The sequence below is a fragment of the Cynoglossus semilaevis genome, chromosome Z (assembly GCF_000523025.1).
Source record: "Cynoglossus semilaevis isolate Cse_v1.0 chromosome Z, Cse_v1.0, whole genome shotgun sequence".
Classification (NCBI taxonomy): domain Eukaryota; kingdom Metazoa; phylum Chordata; class Actinopteri; order Pleuronectiformes; family Cynoglossidae; genus Cynoglossus; species Cynoglossus semilaevis.
In genome coordinates this window covers 15,580,995-15,596,033 of record NC_024328.1, presented here as the reverse complement: position 1 = coordinate 15,596,033, position 15,039 = coordinate 15,580,995, and the positions used below count along the sequence as shown (strand labels likewise).

The following is a 15,039-nucleotide window of genomic DNA, read 5'->3' as shown; positions in this document are numbered from 1 at the left end:
GTTAGTTTAGTCAAAATCCCCATACCACATCCAAGAACGTGTAATTTCAAATGGAGAGTAATTAAACAGAAGTCAAATGGGAGTTCTGGAGATTGTTGGCTCTCCTCTCTTCTGTCTTGTCTGCCCATGTAGTCATTTGTTACTTCAGCACTTTACCACACAGTGAAGTCTTGGAAAGCATTTGCTTTTCTCCTCCTCTCTTTCTTCTCCTCTAGAATGCATACACACATGCATGCACTCGGTCTCACTACCTCGCCTCCATGCAGACACACATAGTCGAAGCTTCTTGTTCGAGATTTGGTGCTGGACGTAAAGACGGACAGAATGAAAACCTATCCCATATCAGGGTGTGTGATCTATGTCACACAAACGTTTGCGGCACATGTGAAGGTCTTGTGCGCTGTGTATGTGTGTGTCCCCGCAGAGGAAGTGACTGAGAGCAGACCTGCTTCACACTGAAATGGAATTACCTTCCTGCTCTGTCTCTCTAATTCCTCTGCTTCATGGAGCAACTGAGTATCTGCATCTGTTCTGACAGCCACTATTCTACCCTTGTTTTCCCTCCTTGTTGGTGCATCAGTTTACTTGCTGAGCTGTGTGGCTTCTCCTCTCAGCTTCTCCTCCCTTTTGTTTGTGTGCAAGGTGTGTCCAAGGAAACAAGAGTTTGGGATTTAAGCCCCTGAATTGTCTCAACATTGGGTGTTGAGGGAGTGACTGAGCCATGCTCTGGCCAGGGAACTACCAGGACTGCAACAGTGTCCTACTTTGCTTTGGCTGTGGGAATGACCGAATGGTGGGCTTGCAACATGTGGGAATGCTGCTTTGCTTTCTGTTCCCCAACCTTTTCTGCTGAAGTCTTTATGTGTATGCCTGTATTGTAGATGGCATGAATGGCTACATGTGTGTTTGACCTTTTCCAATATAGCTAATTAATGTCTACCTGCATGTATGCAGCACAATACATTTCTATATTTGTGTGCTGTATGGTTACTTGCTTCTGAAATTTAAACTGTACTTTAAAACTCTAAAAAAAAATTCAATACAATCACAAGTTCATTACAAAGTCGTGGGCACAACAAGCCATGGTGAGAGAGGATAATGAGTTATCTTCATTTTAAAATACACAATAAACACAGTGACCAAAAAGGTACTTTACCAACAAACGGTAGGACTTTTGCCTGCTTAAAAATACAGTATCCATGAGCTGGGCACATTATTTGTTAAATCAGATGTATTTAATAAGTTACCAGTCTATTAATATCACCTACGCTTATTTTACTTCCTAGGGGTTGTGTTTATTTACTGTACACTGTTCTTGTGCAGCTCACATAAAGAAACATTCCACATTAGACAGACGGCAGATAAGATGAATGGTAGAGACTTCTGACTTGAAATGTCAAATCATTAATGCATTACACTGCACTAATATTTATGGTAGACATGTTAAGACCTGAGTTAAGATATGGCCTGCAGCCTTTTTCTTTGTAATTCAGTGTGAGAAGTGTAGTGCATGGTCTATAGCCATTTTTCTTACCATGTGGGATCTGCTCACAGATGTTTCTTCAGCAGCAGTTAGCACTGTTAGCACATCTGTCAGTGCAGTCTCTTTTCAACAGACTATTTTCTATGTGTAGGTGGAAGCTCTGCTCTGCTGCAGATCAGCATAACTCTGCTACTGACTGAGAGGAGTGATCTTATGGCCACTCTGCAGCTCTCCCTAGTGTATTTGAGCTGCAGACACATTGTTTGTGTTTGAAGCTGTTTTTCTCTGTTGTACCTGTTTTGTTTATATGTAGAGAGCAGATTTCTTTTAATGTATTCTGTCATCTTTTCATCCCTCCACTCACTGAATCTCCTTTTGTTAAGTAAGTTCATTACTAAAGCTTCTTCTCTGTTCTTTCTAACATTCTGTCCATCACTTGTGTTTCAGGCTGAGTCAGGTTATGGTTCAGAAACCAGTCTGAGGCGTCATGGTTCCATGTTGTCTCTCACCTCAGCAGCCAGTGCCTTGTCTGCCACCTCCACATCCTCCTTCAAGGTAAAACGTTTTTTGTTATCATCAGTGATGAGACTTTGATAATTACTTTGTGGTTGCCTAAATCCCGAGGGATTAATAAAGTGCTATCTGTCTATCTATCTATCTGTCTATCTGTCTATCTATCTATCTATCTATCTGTCTGTCTGTCTGTCTGTCTGTCTGTCTGTCTGTCTGTCTGTCTGTCTGTCTGTCTGTCTGTCTGTCTGTCTGTCTGTCTGTCTGTCTGTCTGTCTGTCTGTCTGTCTGTCTGTCTGTCTGTCTGTCTGTCTGTCTGTCTGTCTGTCTGTCTGTCTGTCTGTCTGTCTGTCTGTCTGTCTGTCTGTCTGTCTGTCTATCTATCTATCTATCTATCTATCTATCTATCTATCTATCTATCTATCTATCACCAGCCTGTCGACTGAGATATATTTAATTATTTTGTTTATTTGCATCTCTGTTTGTATTCAGAAAGGTCACAGACTGTGTGAGAAGTTAGCAGAAATGGAAACCTTTCGAGACATTCTATGCAGACAAGTGGACACCCTGCAAAAATACTTTGACTCCTGTGCTGATGCTGTCTCTAAAGATGAATTTCAGAGGGACAAAGGTAATGCATGCTATTGACACCCAGATGGCACTGATACTAAATTTGATTTGAAAAAAAACCTTTTTTCGAAACAATCAGTTAATGTTCATTTTTTTACATCAGTGTATCAATACATGGCAGGGTTAGCCTTGATGTTTCCTGGCAGAAATTAAAGTTCACGGAAAGAAAACTTTTTTACATAGTGAACGTGGTCTACAAATAGTAAGAGAGTGGCTGGTAAACTGATTACAGAGGGTAAAAGAAATCAATATCCACTTAGAGGGCACTTAGTGGTTTGCCTTGTTTAACCTGGGCTGCTAATGAGCATGTAGCTTAACGTATTGATTTTATCTTAAAAAATAGACATTGTCTTAAACATCATTTCAGAAATGGTAAGTTATAATCTATAATCTGCATAATCAGCAGAATATTTCCCACTACATATATATAAACATATTATTATAGTTTATTATATATTTATAATAACTTTGGCCATTGTTCTCTGTCCTACAGTAGAGGATGATGAAGATGAATTTCCCACCAACACAAGACCTGATGGAGAATGTAATCACAACAACAACGGCAGCAAAGAGAAATGTGAGAACACATGCACATACTTTCTCAAGTTTAATTGACAAGTGGGATAGGTATTTTTTTTGGTGTTTTTCTTACCCATTAAACCAGCGACAATAATAAGATGCACCAAACCCCTGAAATTAATGAATGAATATTTAGCAGATCAGCAGCACAGATGGTTATATTCACAGAAAATGTGTACAATGTGAAAAGCCTGTTGTGTTTTCTTTCATGTTAGTTTGCTTTTCACAAGTATTGCTTTGATAATACATTTTTTCTCGATTTGCATTTTACACACTGTTGCTTTTGTGTTTGTTAGGAAGAAAAAGCCCACAGTTGTTAAAGTGAGGAATCTGTATCATTTACTTCTTAACCTCCAATGTCATTTGCATCTAGGGAAGAGAATCTCTTCTGAGAAAGACTTATGCTTTAAATATTAGCTTTAAATGTGGATTTAGCTGCTGTAGGGGTTTAGGTCTTTTTACTTGATTTGCATCCTAGCTGGTTTATTTTACACCAGCAGAGGGCAGGTGTGTTTTTTCAACTTCAGGTTAACCGCTTAATTAAAATTGAATATGTTACATTTTAAACATAAATGTAATTTGCTTTAAAAATCCTAAAAGTAAATTTTTGCTTTTTTTTGCGCCAGTATTTCCTCCGTCCAGTCCCAAAGGTATCAATGGCATCGACTTTAAAGGTGAAGCCATAACATTCAAGGCAACGACAGCAGGCATCCTGTCCACCCTTTCCCACTGCATTGAACTCATGGTCAAACGAGAGGACAGCTGGCAGAAAAGACTGGACAAGGTCCGTTCTTATGCTCAACACATGAATGAAAATGAAATAACTGTTGCTCACTGTGTAAAAAACCTAGCAGTTTCCTATATGGGTGTACCCATCACCAGTCTGAGCTGTGTATAAGTGTTTCTTTGCCTGAGGAGAGGCAGGAATTGTTCCTCCTATTGTGTTTGAAAACGTTCGATACTTTACTGTTGGAGTGTAATAACAGTTCTTACCCTCGACGTAGTGATTGAAACTTTAAATGGGCCTAGAGATTGTGGTTGAATGTTTGGAGTCTGATTCTGATTCAGAAATTAGGCATCAAATAACAGAAGTCTTTATACCAGGATACACCACTAAGACAGGGTACTGCTTATAAAAAGAAAAAAATGCATTAATAAAATAATTAAGGAAATATTAAAGCAAATACTCTAAAATCAAAGAGTAATACAAAGGAATTGGTCATTTTCATTTTAAACTGTTTAGTATTCAATCTGTCTGAAGTCCCTGCTTTGATCGTCAGTCATCTTGTCAGCCGTAGACTTAGTGCTCTGTGCTCAGTGGGGCTGGTGTGATGCAAGTTGAAGCCTCCATAAATGCATGCTGGGCGTTGAGATGGTATTTTAAGCCTTAGCTGCTTTGGATAAACATTGTGAGCAAATGACATCATGTGTATTAACTGTATTTAAACAATGGATGGATTCACAGTGACATTATGGCATACACATTGTGTGTCATTCTACATATAGGTTAAAATTAAATGTCTTTTGTTTTTTATGATAAAAGGAGACTACAGTATGTTCTACATGATTAGATAGTAATGGTGGTGTATAGATTTACAACATACATTACCTCACTAGATTCTGCTAAATCTAACAACTTTGTTTTATTTATTTTTTATTGTGAATGACACAAGATCCTTACAACGTACCTGCTTGTGTAATTTTACACCTGTCAGAACTGCTCACTCTGACATCCTGATTAGCTCCAGTTGTCAAACAGGTTTCTTTCCTTTTTTTTCTCTGTGTCTAAAGGTGTGCTGCCCAACCCTAAACCTTTCAAAAGCCGGAAAGCTACAGAGTTAGTCAGACAGTTTGACAGAAACTATGTCAGTGCCTATAAGTTCATAGGGATTGTTTGTCAAATTTAGCTACTAATGTGGAGTCGGGACATAGTTGCTGTCGCAGATAGAAACCCTGGTCACAGGTAGAAGATACACCACCTACCTGCACAGGAATCAAACTAAAGAATGACTACGGCTCGCGGTTTATGGAAGCCCTCGCTCAGAAGGAAGACACAGCTGCTAACGTACTCGACACAGAGATGGATACCTCTACAGACGGACAGCCTTTTTTTTGCAGTATGTCTCTCTGTCTGTTAAATAAATCTGGCGACAGGATCACCTACTATTTACTGTGGCAAATGTTAAAACGCCCACACTTTTCTTCACACTTGGATTATTTACCTTTGACTGTTTGTTTCTTTCCCTCTTGTTAAGATATTGACTAAATTGAACGATAGGCTTATGTTGTGTGTATTTTTAGCCTGCTTGATTTTTGCAGGTAGATTATACAGGAATAAAGGTTAAGCATTTGTAAACACAGACCATCTCCAAAACTTTGAGTTTCCGCCGAAACTTGCCTGGGACTGATCCTTACCCTCCCCAACATTTGAATTTACTTCTTTCTTGGGTTGTGACAGGAACTGGGGTTGTTAAGGGGGCATCACTGCCTCTTCATGGATTTATTTTCCACCAACAAAAGCAACAAAAGCAAAATGTATACAGTGTAATAGTATATGTGATCCCATGTCCTATACTCAGGTCATTTTTGTAAATTAGTTAGATTGTTGCTTAGTTGTTTCTAATAGAAATATTGTTTTGTTTTTCTGTCTCTGGAGTGTATTCTGATTTTTAAACATGTCTGTCTTTTAATGTATTAAAAGATATTGTATTATGACTAGCTCATATGTTCAGAGTCATTTGAGTTTGTGTCTCTATGTCACCACTCTACTCTAACAATATTTCACTGTGGTGTCTGTACCTTTGCAGGAGTTGGAGAAGAGGAGGAGGGTAGAAGATGCCTACAAGTGTGCTGTGAATGAACTGAAGAAAAAGTCACACTACGGAGGCCCAGACTATGAGGCAAGAGCAGACTTGTTCATGTTGAAATGTATAAATCAAAATAGAATGATCCATTGACTTAGTCTAAAGAGTTGCATCAAGTGTATTATTTTAAACATGCCATTTTTTAGGCTGCTCTCAGTTGATAAATAAAACATAAAAATAAATTTGTTATTGTCTGTTCACAGGAAGGGCCAAACAGCCTGATCAATGAAGAAGAGTTTTTTGATGCAGTGGAAGCAGAGCTGGACAGACAAGACAAGATAGAAGAGCAGGTGTGATAAATGTCGGAATTCACACAAGTCAGAAAAATCTGGATGTTTTCTAGTATTCTGGAGTATAAAACATTTATACATGATATGTAAAAGGACATCTAATATTTTCTTTAGTATTTATGCTTCATATGTTTATATTTTTTGCCTTATTTTATAACTTCAGAGTGTGTGTGTGTCTTCCTCCAATTTTCTCAACAAAGAGAAAGTTACGTACATTTTCCAATCAGTCATAGGCAGTTTCTAAGCAAGGCATTTCTGCCTCTCATTGTGTTTTGAAATTCAATCCAGCAAGAACTGGTTCTTCACCAGACACTTCTGTGGGTGTTTTACTTTAGTCATTGTGAATAAATCTCGTCATTGTACTAACAGCTACAAACCTCAGCTTAATTGTTATCACTCCCTTCAGACTCTGAATGTGACCTGCGGTGCAGCCGGATATTGTAATTGCAGTGGAACAGTGAAACGATTTACTTTACTTTACAGCACTATTACCAAGCCTATGGAGAGACATTCAAAACTATTTCTTCCTCAGTTAGGGAACCACTGACTTGGCCAATGTTGGTTTAAACTTTCTGTATTTTAGTGACAGTACATGCACTTTATATATTTGACTAAGTTTCAGTTATTACGTGGCAGAGTTTTAGCTTATTAACCAACAGTTTTGACTAAAGTCAAGAGTATTCTTTGGCTAACTTGTAGCTTCTGGCTATGTTTTTGAAATGATTGAGTTGTCTTTAACAGTTAAGACTTTTGTCTCTTTATACCTCATTACCTTTTGTGACTATGTTTTAGCTTTAATTTATCTTCATAATTATTTTCTCCTATAGAAAACCCATTTTTAAAAAATGAGCTCTGTATGTGTTGTGTGTCCTACAGAAGTTCTCCACTCAAGTCGTTTGGATCGACTGTAAATTTGACAATGTTGTCAAACATCCCATGTTAATGCACTGTAAAGGTTAATTTTTTTTGAAAAGGTGTACATTGTTATTATATATTATCATTACATTAGTAGTTAAATTGGTTTTAATATGTTGATTTTTTTTTATAAGGAATCATTTGTAGGATATGCAGTATTTATTGTCCTATTCAACAGTAAATGTAAATATGTAAATATAACTTACTTTTTCTCTTGAATGTTTCCAGAGCCAGTCAGAGAAAGTCAGAATATCCCGACCACCGTCCGTTACACCTGGAGATGTCTATTCCACCATTGGCACACACCGGCTGGCCAACAAGGTTCCTGAGATAATTCTAATTTTCTTCACATTCTGAGCATGTTTTCATTCAAACCTCCTCTTTTCTGCAACTCATCCATCCTGTTCTTTTCTGCCCTTCAACCAGTGTCACTTGACCTGCTCTGTCTTTCCAGGGATATTTAAATGACATGTGCTTCTGTGTTCCAGCAACATTTGCTGTACTCTACTGTAGGATCTGTACATCTTACTAGTGTCTTAAGTTGTGATTCTCTGCACTGGTGTGCTGCTTCACCTGTTCCTCTCTCTTGCAAACCTCTTTCCTGCTTCACAGCCCCATGGCCATTCTTCCTCCCTGTCCTCCATTGAGCTACTCAGTGCTTCAGAAGATGTTCACAGATTCAGCACTGAGGTATTGTATTGATCACCAGAGAAGCACCGGTGTCTGCAGCGCATGTAAACTGCCAGATTTAGCATGAAGATGTTCACTAACCCGTCTCTCCACATCTGTTTTGCAGTATATTTTATACAAACCCCATTTTACAGAAAACTTAGTGGACTCCATAAAGGTATTATTCAAAGGACAAACTATAATTTATTCACTGCGCTTGTGCTTATTTGGTCATTTTGAATTACTATGATTTTCTATATTCAATGTGGTTATGATTTTTTGGATTTTATTTAGGAAGTTTACCAACTTTTTTGGTAATGGGGTTTGTATTATCAATATTCCTAGCATCATGGATGAAACTAAAAATTGTTTTATTTAGTGCTCATCCTAAATTAAAATTTAAAATTGTATTCAAACATTTTATATGTATTTAAAATTTGCATGCATTATTTGCATGCTTGCGTGTATTATAGAATGTAGTGAAACTTTAGTTTTTGCAATTTTTCCCTCTTTTTTTCACATTTTCTGTAGCATGCCTTCAGTCAAACATGTGAAGGACAGAAGTAATGCTTATCAATATCTCAATGTCTCCTAGGTGGAGGAGATGGTACAGATGCATATGACTTACTCTCTACAGGACGTGGGTGGAGATGCCAATTGGCAGTTGGTGATAGAAGAAGGAGAGATGAAGGTTAGTGTGGAGGAGAGAAGCAGCTCATAAATCATTTCCCTTGGTTTTTAATCAAGGCAGATTATATAACATTTGTAGTTTTAAAAGAACTCAAGCATTCTGTTATGCTACCAGGGAATAGATGAAGTACAGGCCCTTGTATTAGGTAATAGTTACAGAAAGACCACATACACACGTGGACAAAATTGTTGGTACCCCTCAGTTAAAGAAGGGAAAACCCACAATTCTCACTGAAATCACTTGAAACTTACAAAAGTAACAATAAATAAAAATTTATTGAAAATTAAATAATCAAAATTAGCCATTACTTTTGAATTGTTGATTAACATAATTATTTAAAAAACCAAACTAATGAAATAGGGCTGGACAAAATTGATGGTACCCATAACTTAATATTTTGTTGCACAACCTTTTGAGGCAATCACTGCAATTAAACGATTTCTGTATTTGTCAATGAGCATTCTGCAGCTGTCAACAGGTATTTTGGCCCACTCCTCATGAGCAAACTGCTCCAGTTGTCTCAGGTTTGATGGGTGTCTTCTCCAAATGGCATGTTTCAGCTCCTTCCACAGATGTTCAATGGGATTCAGATCTGGGCTCATGGAAGGCCACTTTAGAATAGTCCAACGCTTTTCTCTCAGCCATTCTTGGGTGTTTTTGGCTGTGTGTTTTGGATCGTTGTCCTGTTGGAAGACCCATGACCTGCGACTGAGACCAAGCTTTCTGACACTAGGCAGCACATTTCTCTCCAGAATGCCTTGATAGTCTTCAGATTTCATTTTACCTTGCACACATTCAAGACACCCTGTGCCAGATGCAGCAAAGCAGCCCCAAAACATTACTGAGCCTCCTCCATGTTTCACCGTAGGGACAGTGTTCTTTTCTTCGTATGCTTGGTTTTTGAGTCTATGAACATAGAGTTGATGTGCCTTACCAAAAAGCTCCAGTTTGGTCTCATCTGTCCAAAGGACATCCTCCCAGAAGCTTTGTGGCTTGTCAACATGCATTTTTGCAAATTCCAGTCTCGCTTTTTTATGATTTTTTTTCAGCAGTGGTGTCCTCCTTGGTCGTCTCCCATGAAGTCCACTTTGGCTCAAACAACGACGAATGGTGCGATCTGACACTGATGTACCTTGGCCTTGGAGTTCACCTTTAATTTCTTTGGAGGTTGTTCTGGGCTCTTTGGATACAATTCGAACGATCCGTCTCTTCAATTTGTCATCAATTTTCCTCTTGCGGCCACGTCCAGGGAGGTTGGCTACTGTCCCATGGGTCTTGAACTTCTGAATAATATGAGGCACTGTTGTCACAGGAACTTCAAGCTGTTTAGAGATGGTCTTATAGCCTTTACCTTTAAGATGTTTGTCTATAATTTTTTTTCGTATGTCCTGGGACAATTCTCTCCTTCGCTTTCTGTTGTCCATGTTCAGTGTGGTACACACCTTTTCACCAAACAGCAGAGTGACTACTTGTCTACCTTTAAATAGGCAGACTGACTGATTATGAGTTTGGAAACACCTGTGATGTCAATTGAAGGACACACCTGAGTTAATCATGTCACTCTGGTCAAATAGTTTTCAATCTTTTATAGAGGTACCATCATTTTTGTCCAGGCCTGTTTCATTAGTTTGTTTTTTTAAATAATTATGTTAATCAACAATTCAAAAGTGATGGCTGATTTTGATTGTTTAATTTTCAATATTTTTTTATTTATTGTTACTTTTGTAAGTTTCAAGTGATTTCAGTGAGAATTGTGGGTTTTCCCTTCTTTAACTGAGGGGTACCAACAATTTTGTCCACGTGTGTATATATGGGAAAAACAATTTATTTAATTGTGAGAGGTTTTAATTTGTTTTTTTATTTGCACATTTTAAAACAAAAAATAACAAGAAATCCTACACCTTCTGGAAAATCTGGAAAATGAATGACCAATCATCAAGGAAACAAAATGGAAAATGAAGAAAAAAGTCATGTCCTGGAAACAAGTTATCCTGTAAAATAATTCCTCTTTTCTTCTTTCCTATACTTAACTAAAGGCAAACAGAACATCACTTCTGTTCTTCCAGCTAATGCAGTGTCCCATGTGATGCTACCAACCAATCAAATTTCTGTCACCTCAGAGCAGCTCTTCAGTTTCACATTTGAGTTGTGTTAGAGTGTTGTTAGAGTTAGTGTCTTTTCAGACGCTCCAGTTGAAGAGTGGTATTAGTATTATTGAATGTTTTAAATTGTCCTAGAAAAATCCTGGTGAATACTTGTGTCTGATCCTGTGCCATGTGTCTGATGCAGGTGTACAGGAGAGAGGTGGAAGAGAATGGTATTGTCTTGGATCCACTCAAAGCCACACATTCAGTGAAGGGTGTGACAGGACACGAGGTCTGTCACTATTTCTGGGACACGGATGTTCGAATGGACTGGGAGAGTAGGTTCTACTGTATAGAAGTGTGTGAGATGTTACACCTGTAGGTTCTCAGAGTCTAACATCCTAAGTGTACTGTGTTTTTCTCCTTAGCCACCATTGAAAACTTCAATGTGGTGGAGACACTCTCTGACAACGCAACAATTGTTTACCAGACACACAAGGTAAATACTTCTACTGCCAAAGTGTATGGAGAATGAGAAGCACAATTGTTGTTTGTTACAGTACAATTACACAAGCAAGAAAATTGACCTCATGCATTATTATAAAATGTATTTAGAATAAGACATATAATGTCTTAGATGTGGAATTAAATGAATATAAACATGCTGAAGACAGAAAGTAAAAAGCCTTTTGTGGAAGCAAAGGTAATATATCCTGTTACCTTCCTTCTGTCTTCATCAAGACACTCTGTGTGTGTTTCAGAGAGTGTGGCCGGCCTCTCAGAGAGATGTGCTGTATTTGTCCGCCATGAGGAAGATCTTAGCAATGAATGAAAATGATCCTGACACATGGTTGGTCTGTAACTTCTCTGTGGACCACAATGACGCCCCTGTAAGTGTACTGAAATACTCTGTCTATCATACAGTACTATTGCGTACTTCTTGGGGTAAACCCCTCTGTCTTATATTAGTGTATTTGTGAAAACCTTTGTATAGTCAAAGAAAGAGGGATTTGACTTTTCCTCATTTCCACTCTGGTGCCATGCTTGGCAATTCAGGCATTGTGACCTTTTTTCTTTCCTATAGCCCACAAACAGGTGTGTTCGTGCCAAAATCAATGTTGCTATGATTTGCCAAACTCTGGTCAGCCCACCTGAGGGCGATAAGGAGATAAGCAGAGACAACATCCTTTGTAAGATCACCTATGTTGCCAATGGTACGTGATGGAGTGTTTACTTAAGACAAAAACAGCAGCCAACAGAACAAAGAGCATTTTTAATTTAACTACATTTTTTTACATCTCATAACATCCACCATAGTATGTGTAATAAAATGTAGAAATGTGTAGTGTTTCTCACTGTAGGGTACTGTAGAACCATGTGCTGTGAAACCATGTATTCTCCTGAGTCAGTACCAAGCCTCAGTGTTGGAGTGTCTCTCTCCTGTGTATCTGCAGTAAACCCAGGAGGCTGGGCTCCGGCCTCCGTCCTCAGAGCTGTGGCCAAGAGAGAGTATCCTAAGTTTCTAAAGCGCTTCACTTCCTACGTACAGGAAAAAACTGCTGGGAAGTCCATCCTGTTCTGAACACTAAGAGGTAAGCAAGCAGATCATCTGGCTGGCTGTAAAAACATGATAAGAGTGCAGTGGTAACACAGTTAACTGTAGGCCCAGTCCGCAGGATATAAAGTAATTAGTTATTTAACCTAATGCAACATGTTCAGAACAGAAAGAGGAAAATGTTCAAATTTATATTTTCCCCAGTTTTCCATGTCGTTCAGATCTGAAATGATTCATCAATTAAGAACATTAATAATTACAGTTTTCCTGAACCAAGGCTTTGTGATTCTCCTTTCCACTAAACATTGGTTCTGCTGTTGTGTTTCATGTGGGTGCTTATAGAGACACATGACAGGAGGACTTAAAGGCAGGAAACCTGTAAAGTCTAGGAAAGCTTAAATGAAAAAAAAAATCAAAAAAAATCCCCCTAACCACATAAAGTTACATAGAAAATATGTAAAGTACATGTTTATTTATACTTTCATAATATTGTTGTTTCTGTATATCTAAAGGTGCTCTGTGTATATTATATATTCTTTTATAATTGTATTCTTGTTGTTATTGTTGTTGTTATTATAGATTAATTCCTGTTTTCTACTTTTTGTGGTTGTTGTTTCTGCTGGTGCTGTAATAAAGGGCAAGTTGTTTGTCATTTTCAATGAATGATTCTTATCAATTCGTATTGAAACCACGATCAAATCAATTGATCACATAATGAATCCCCTGCAGCCGCAGTTCTGATTTGTTGTACTCTCTGGTCTTGTCTTCGTTTTCTCCAGGTCAGACGACCAGTCTGTGGAGAAGACGTTCAGCATTAAACCAGCTCTGGATGAATCAACTCCCCTGACAGTGAGACCAGATGTCTGCCTACAGACACAGTATCATCTGGAGTGAACCCGAGTCCTCTGGAGACAGGTTTCAGAGCTTTAATCCATCACTAATTCCTAATCCAGTCACACCAGACCAGCTCAACACTCACCTGTTGTTCACGGCTGCAGATGAAACATCTCCTGTTTGTGTTTCTAAAAGAAGATGATCACAGAATTTAATTTTTAAATTGTTTTATACATTACAAAAAAAATCCTTCTCCATGACTTTCTTTGGGATTTGCTTTAATCACTAGTATTACAGCTCCATGTTTTGCTGCTGTTAAATTAACCATCTTGAGCGAGGCGGGTAGATGTGGAGAGATAAAAGCATGGATGAGGTTTTGGTACAGTGTTTTTGTTGTTGTTGTTGTTGTTTTCTTTTCCCCCAGTCTTTCATGCCTTCTCTCTCCCTCTGGTGACGACTCTCTGTAGTTTGATGGAGGGTCTGAGCCTGGAGCTTTGAAATCTTTGTATTTATAATGTAGATTGTTATAAATCAGCTTTCTAAGAGACACAGTGTCATGTACATAGGCTTATTGTTGGTTTAGTTTATCAATGTGAGGAATGTGAATTGACTGTTGCGCTTTGTAATGGAGTTGAAGAGTACTCACCCAGTTGATTCAGCACAGACTGAGCTTATTTACACAATCAACAATAATGCAACATGTCGTGTCTGTTGGTACTAAGCTGTGGTTAATTGACATTCCTGAACCACAGTGTTCCACAGACACGTACTCCCAAACGACCATCCACAGTGACTGATGTGAAGATCCTTTGTTGAAGAGCATTGCATTGAATTATTCCACACATTTTACGTTGTTTTCTCTGTCAAAATATCACTTCTGGAGGATCAGGAAAATATGTCAATGTTTTCAGACCCCTCTGTAAAACGTCTATGTGAAACAGTGACACCAAGATATTACATTTTGTTATCTTTCTTTAATCTGCAATCTGTACATTTCAGTTGAAATCAGTTTAAATGTAATGTTGAAAAAAAAAATCTGAAGGTGAACTTAAATTGGTTGAGTTTGGTTTATTTGTGGCCTTTGTAAAGTGACAACTGCTTGGTATTGGTTTGTAGGTGATTGGTTAATACTGAACACAGACACATCTCCTGGTGATGTGGTCTTGTTCACTTCTACTAAGATGGATTTCACTTGAAATGTACAAATGATCTGATTAAAGATTTAAAAGTTCTGAAACTAAATGTCTTGTTGGTGTCATTGTGTGACAATGCAAATCATGGCTGTTTGTGTCCATTTTGTGACCATATGTGACATTTCATCTTCCACATTACAGTGCAGTGACCTCCTGACCTTTGACCTTTGAGTGACAAACTGCCCCGAAGAATGCCTTAGATAACCAGGACAAGGATTCTGATGTTCTCTACTGCACAGCCTCCACCAGTTGTGCATTTATCATCGTGGGGTGAGGGGAGGGTCAGCATTTCACATGTTACCTCATCATTTAATGTATTTTTTTCTGCAGTCATGTAAGTACCTATGAGTCTTAAGGTGTTTGAGATCAGGGAGCATCTCATTGGTTAATTCAAGGATGAATAGAGGAATAAAAGCCCAAGGCCACATCTATGGAGGGTGCATTTATCATTTTTATGTTTGACATTTTCTCAGTAATCTACACTTTGTATATTTCCAACTTGTATATCTGACGTTTTATAATTTGCACAAAATGTAACGCAGTTTGACAATGTCCTGTAAATTAAAATTGTTACACAACTGATTATAACCAAGGGATACAACATAGCTTAGAGCTTACTGACGATAATGCAAAAATTGGGGTTAAGTTTTCAGTTAAGCCTTTTTAGTTTAGAGTGCCAGGCAAATTAAAGAAGTGCCAGTTATGTGTTCAGTTGTCTGTCAGAAGCCAGGTCACTGAAGAA

The 15,039-nt window shown here is 38.2% G+C and overlaps 1 protein-coding gene across 3 annotated transcripts in view; it reads left to right on the top strand.

Moving 5' to 3' along the window:
* The window catches only part of cert1 (ceramide transporter 1), a 27,576-nt gene extending 12,833 nt beyond the window's left edge, over positions 1 to 14,743 (top strand). The window contains exons 4-19 of one of the 3 annotated variants that reach the window (XR_003048895.1): positions 1,931 to 2,038; positions 2,486 to 2,624; positions 3,117 to 3,200; positions 3,829 to 3,986; positions 6,010 to 6,102; positions 6,270 to 6,356; positions 7,500 to 7,592; positions 7,884 to 7,961; positions 8,536 to 8,631; positions 10,921 to 11,053; positions 11,144 to 11,214; positions 11,477 to 11,605; positions 11,800 to 11,929; positions 12,170 to 12,307; positions 13,050 to 13,185; positions 14,439 to 14,743. Coding sequence is in view for 2 of the 3 variants with exons in the window: in XM_008336650.3 (XP_008334872.1) it covers positions 1,931 to 2,038; positions 2,486 to 2,624; positions 3,117 to 3,200; positions 3,829 to 3,986; positions 6,010 to 6,102; positions 6,270 to 6,356; positions 7,500 to 7,592; positions 7,884 to 7,961; positions 8,536 to 8,631; positions 10,921 to 11,053; positions 11,144 to 11,214; positions 11,477 to 11,605; positions 11,800 to 11,929; positions 12,170 to 12,297 (1,527 nt within the window). In the remaining variant the exon portion in view is untranslated. Of the gene's footprint in view, positions 1 to 1,930; positions 2,039 to 2,485; positions 2,625 to 3,116; positions 3,201 to 3,828; positions 3,987 to 6,009; positions 6,103 to 6,269; positions 6,357 to 7,499; positions 7,593 to 7,883; positions 7,962 to 8,535; positions 8,632 to 10,920; positions 11,054 to 11,143; positions 11,215 to 11,476; positions 11,606 to 11,799; positions 11,930 to 12,169; positions 12,308 to 13,049 lie in introns of all 3 variants that reach the window. The other 2 variants (XM_008336650.3, XM_008336651.3) reach the window with 2 other exon arrangements.
* The last annotated feature ends 296 nt before the right edge of the window (positions 14,744 to 15,039 follow it).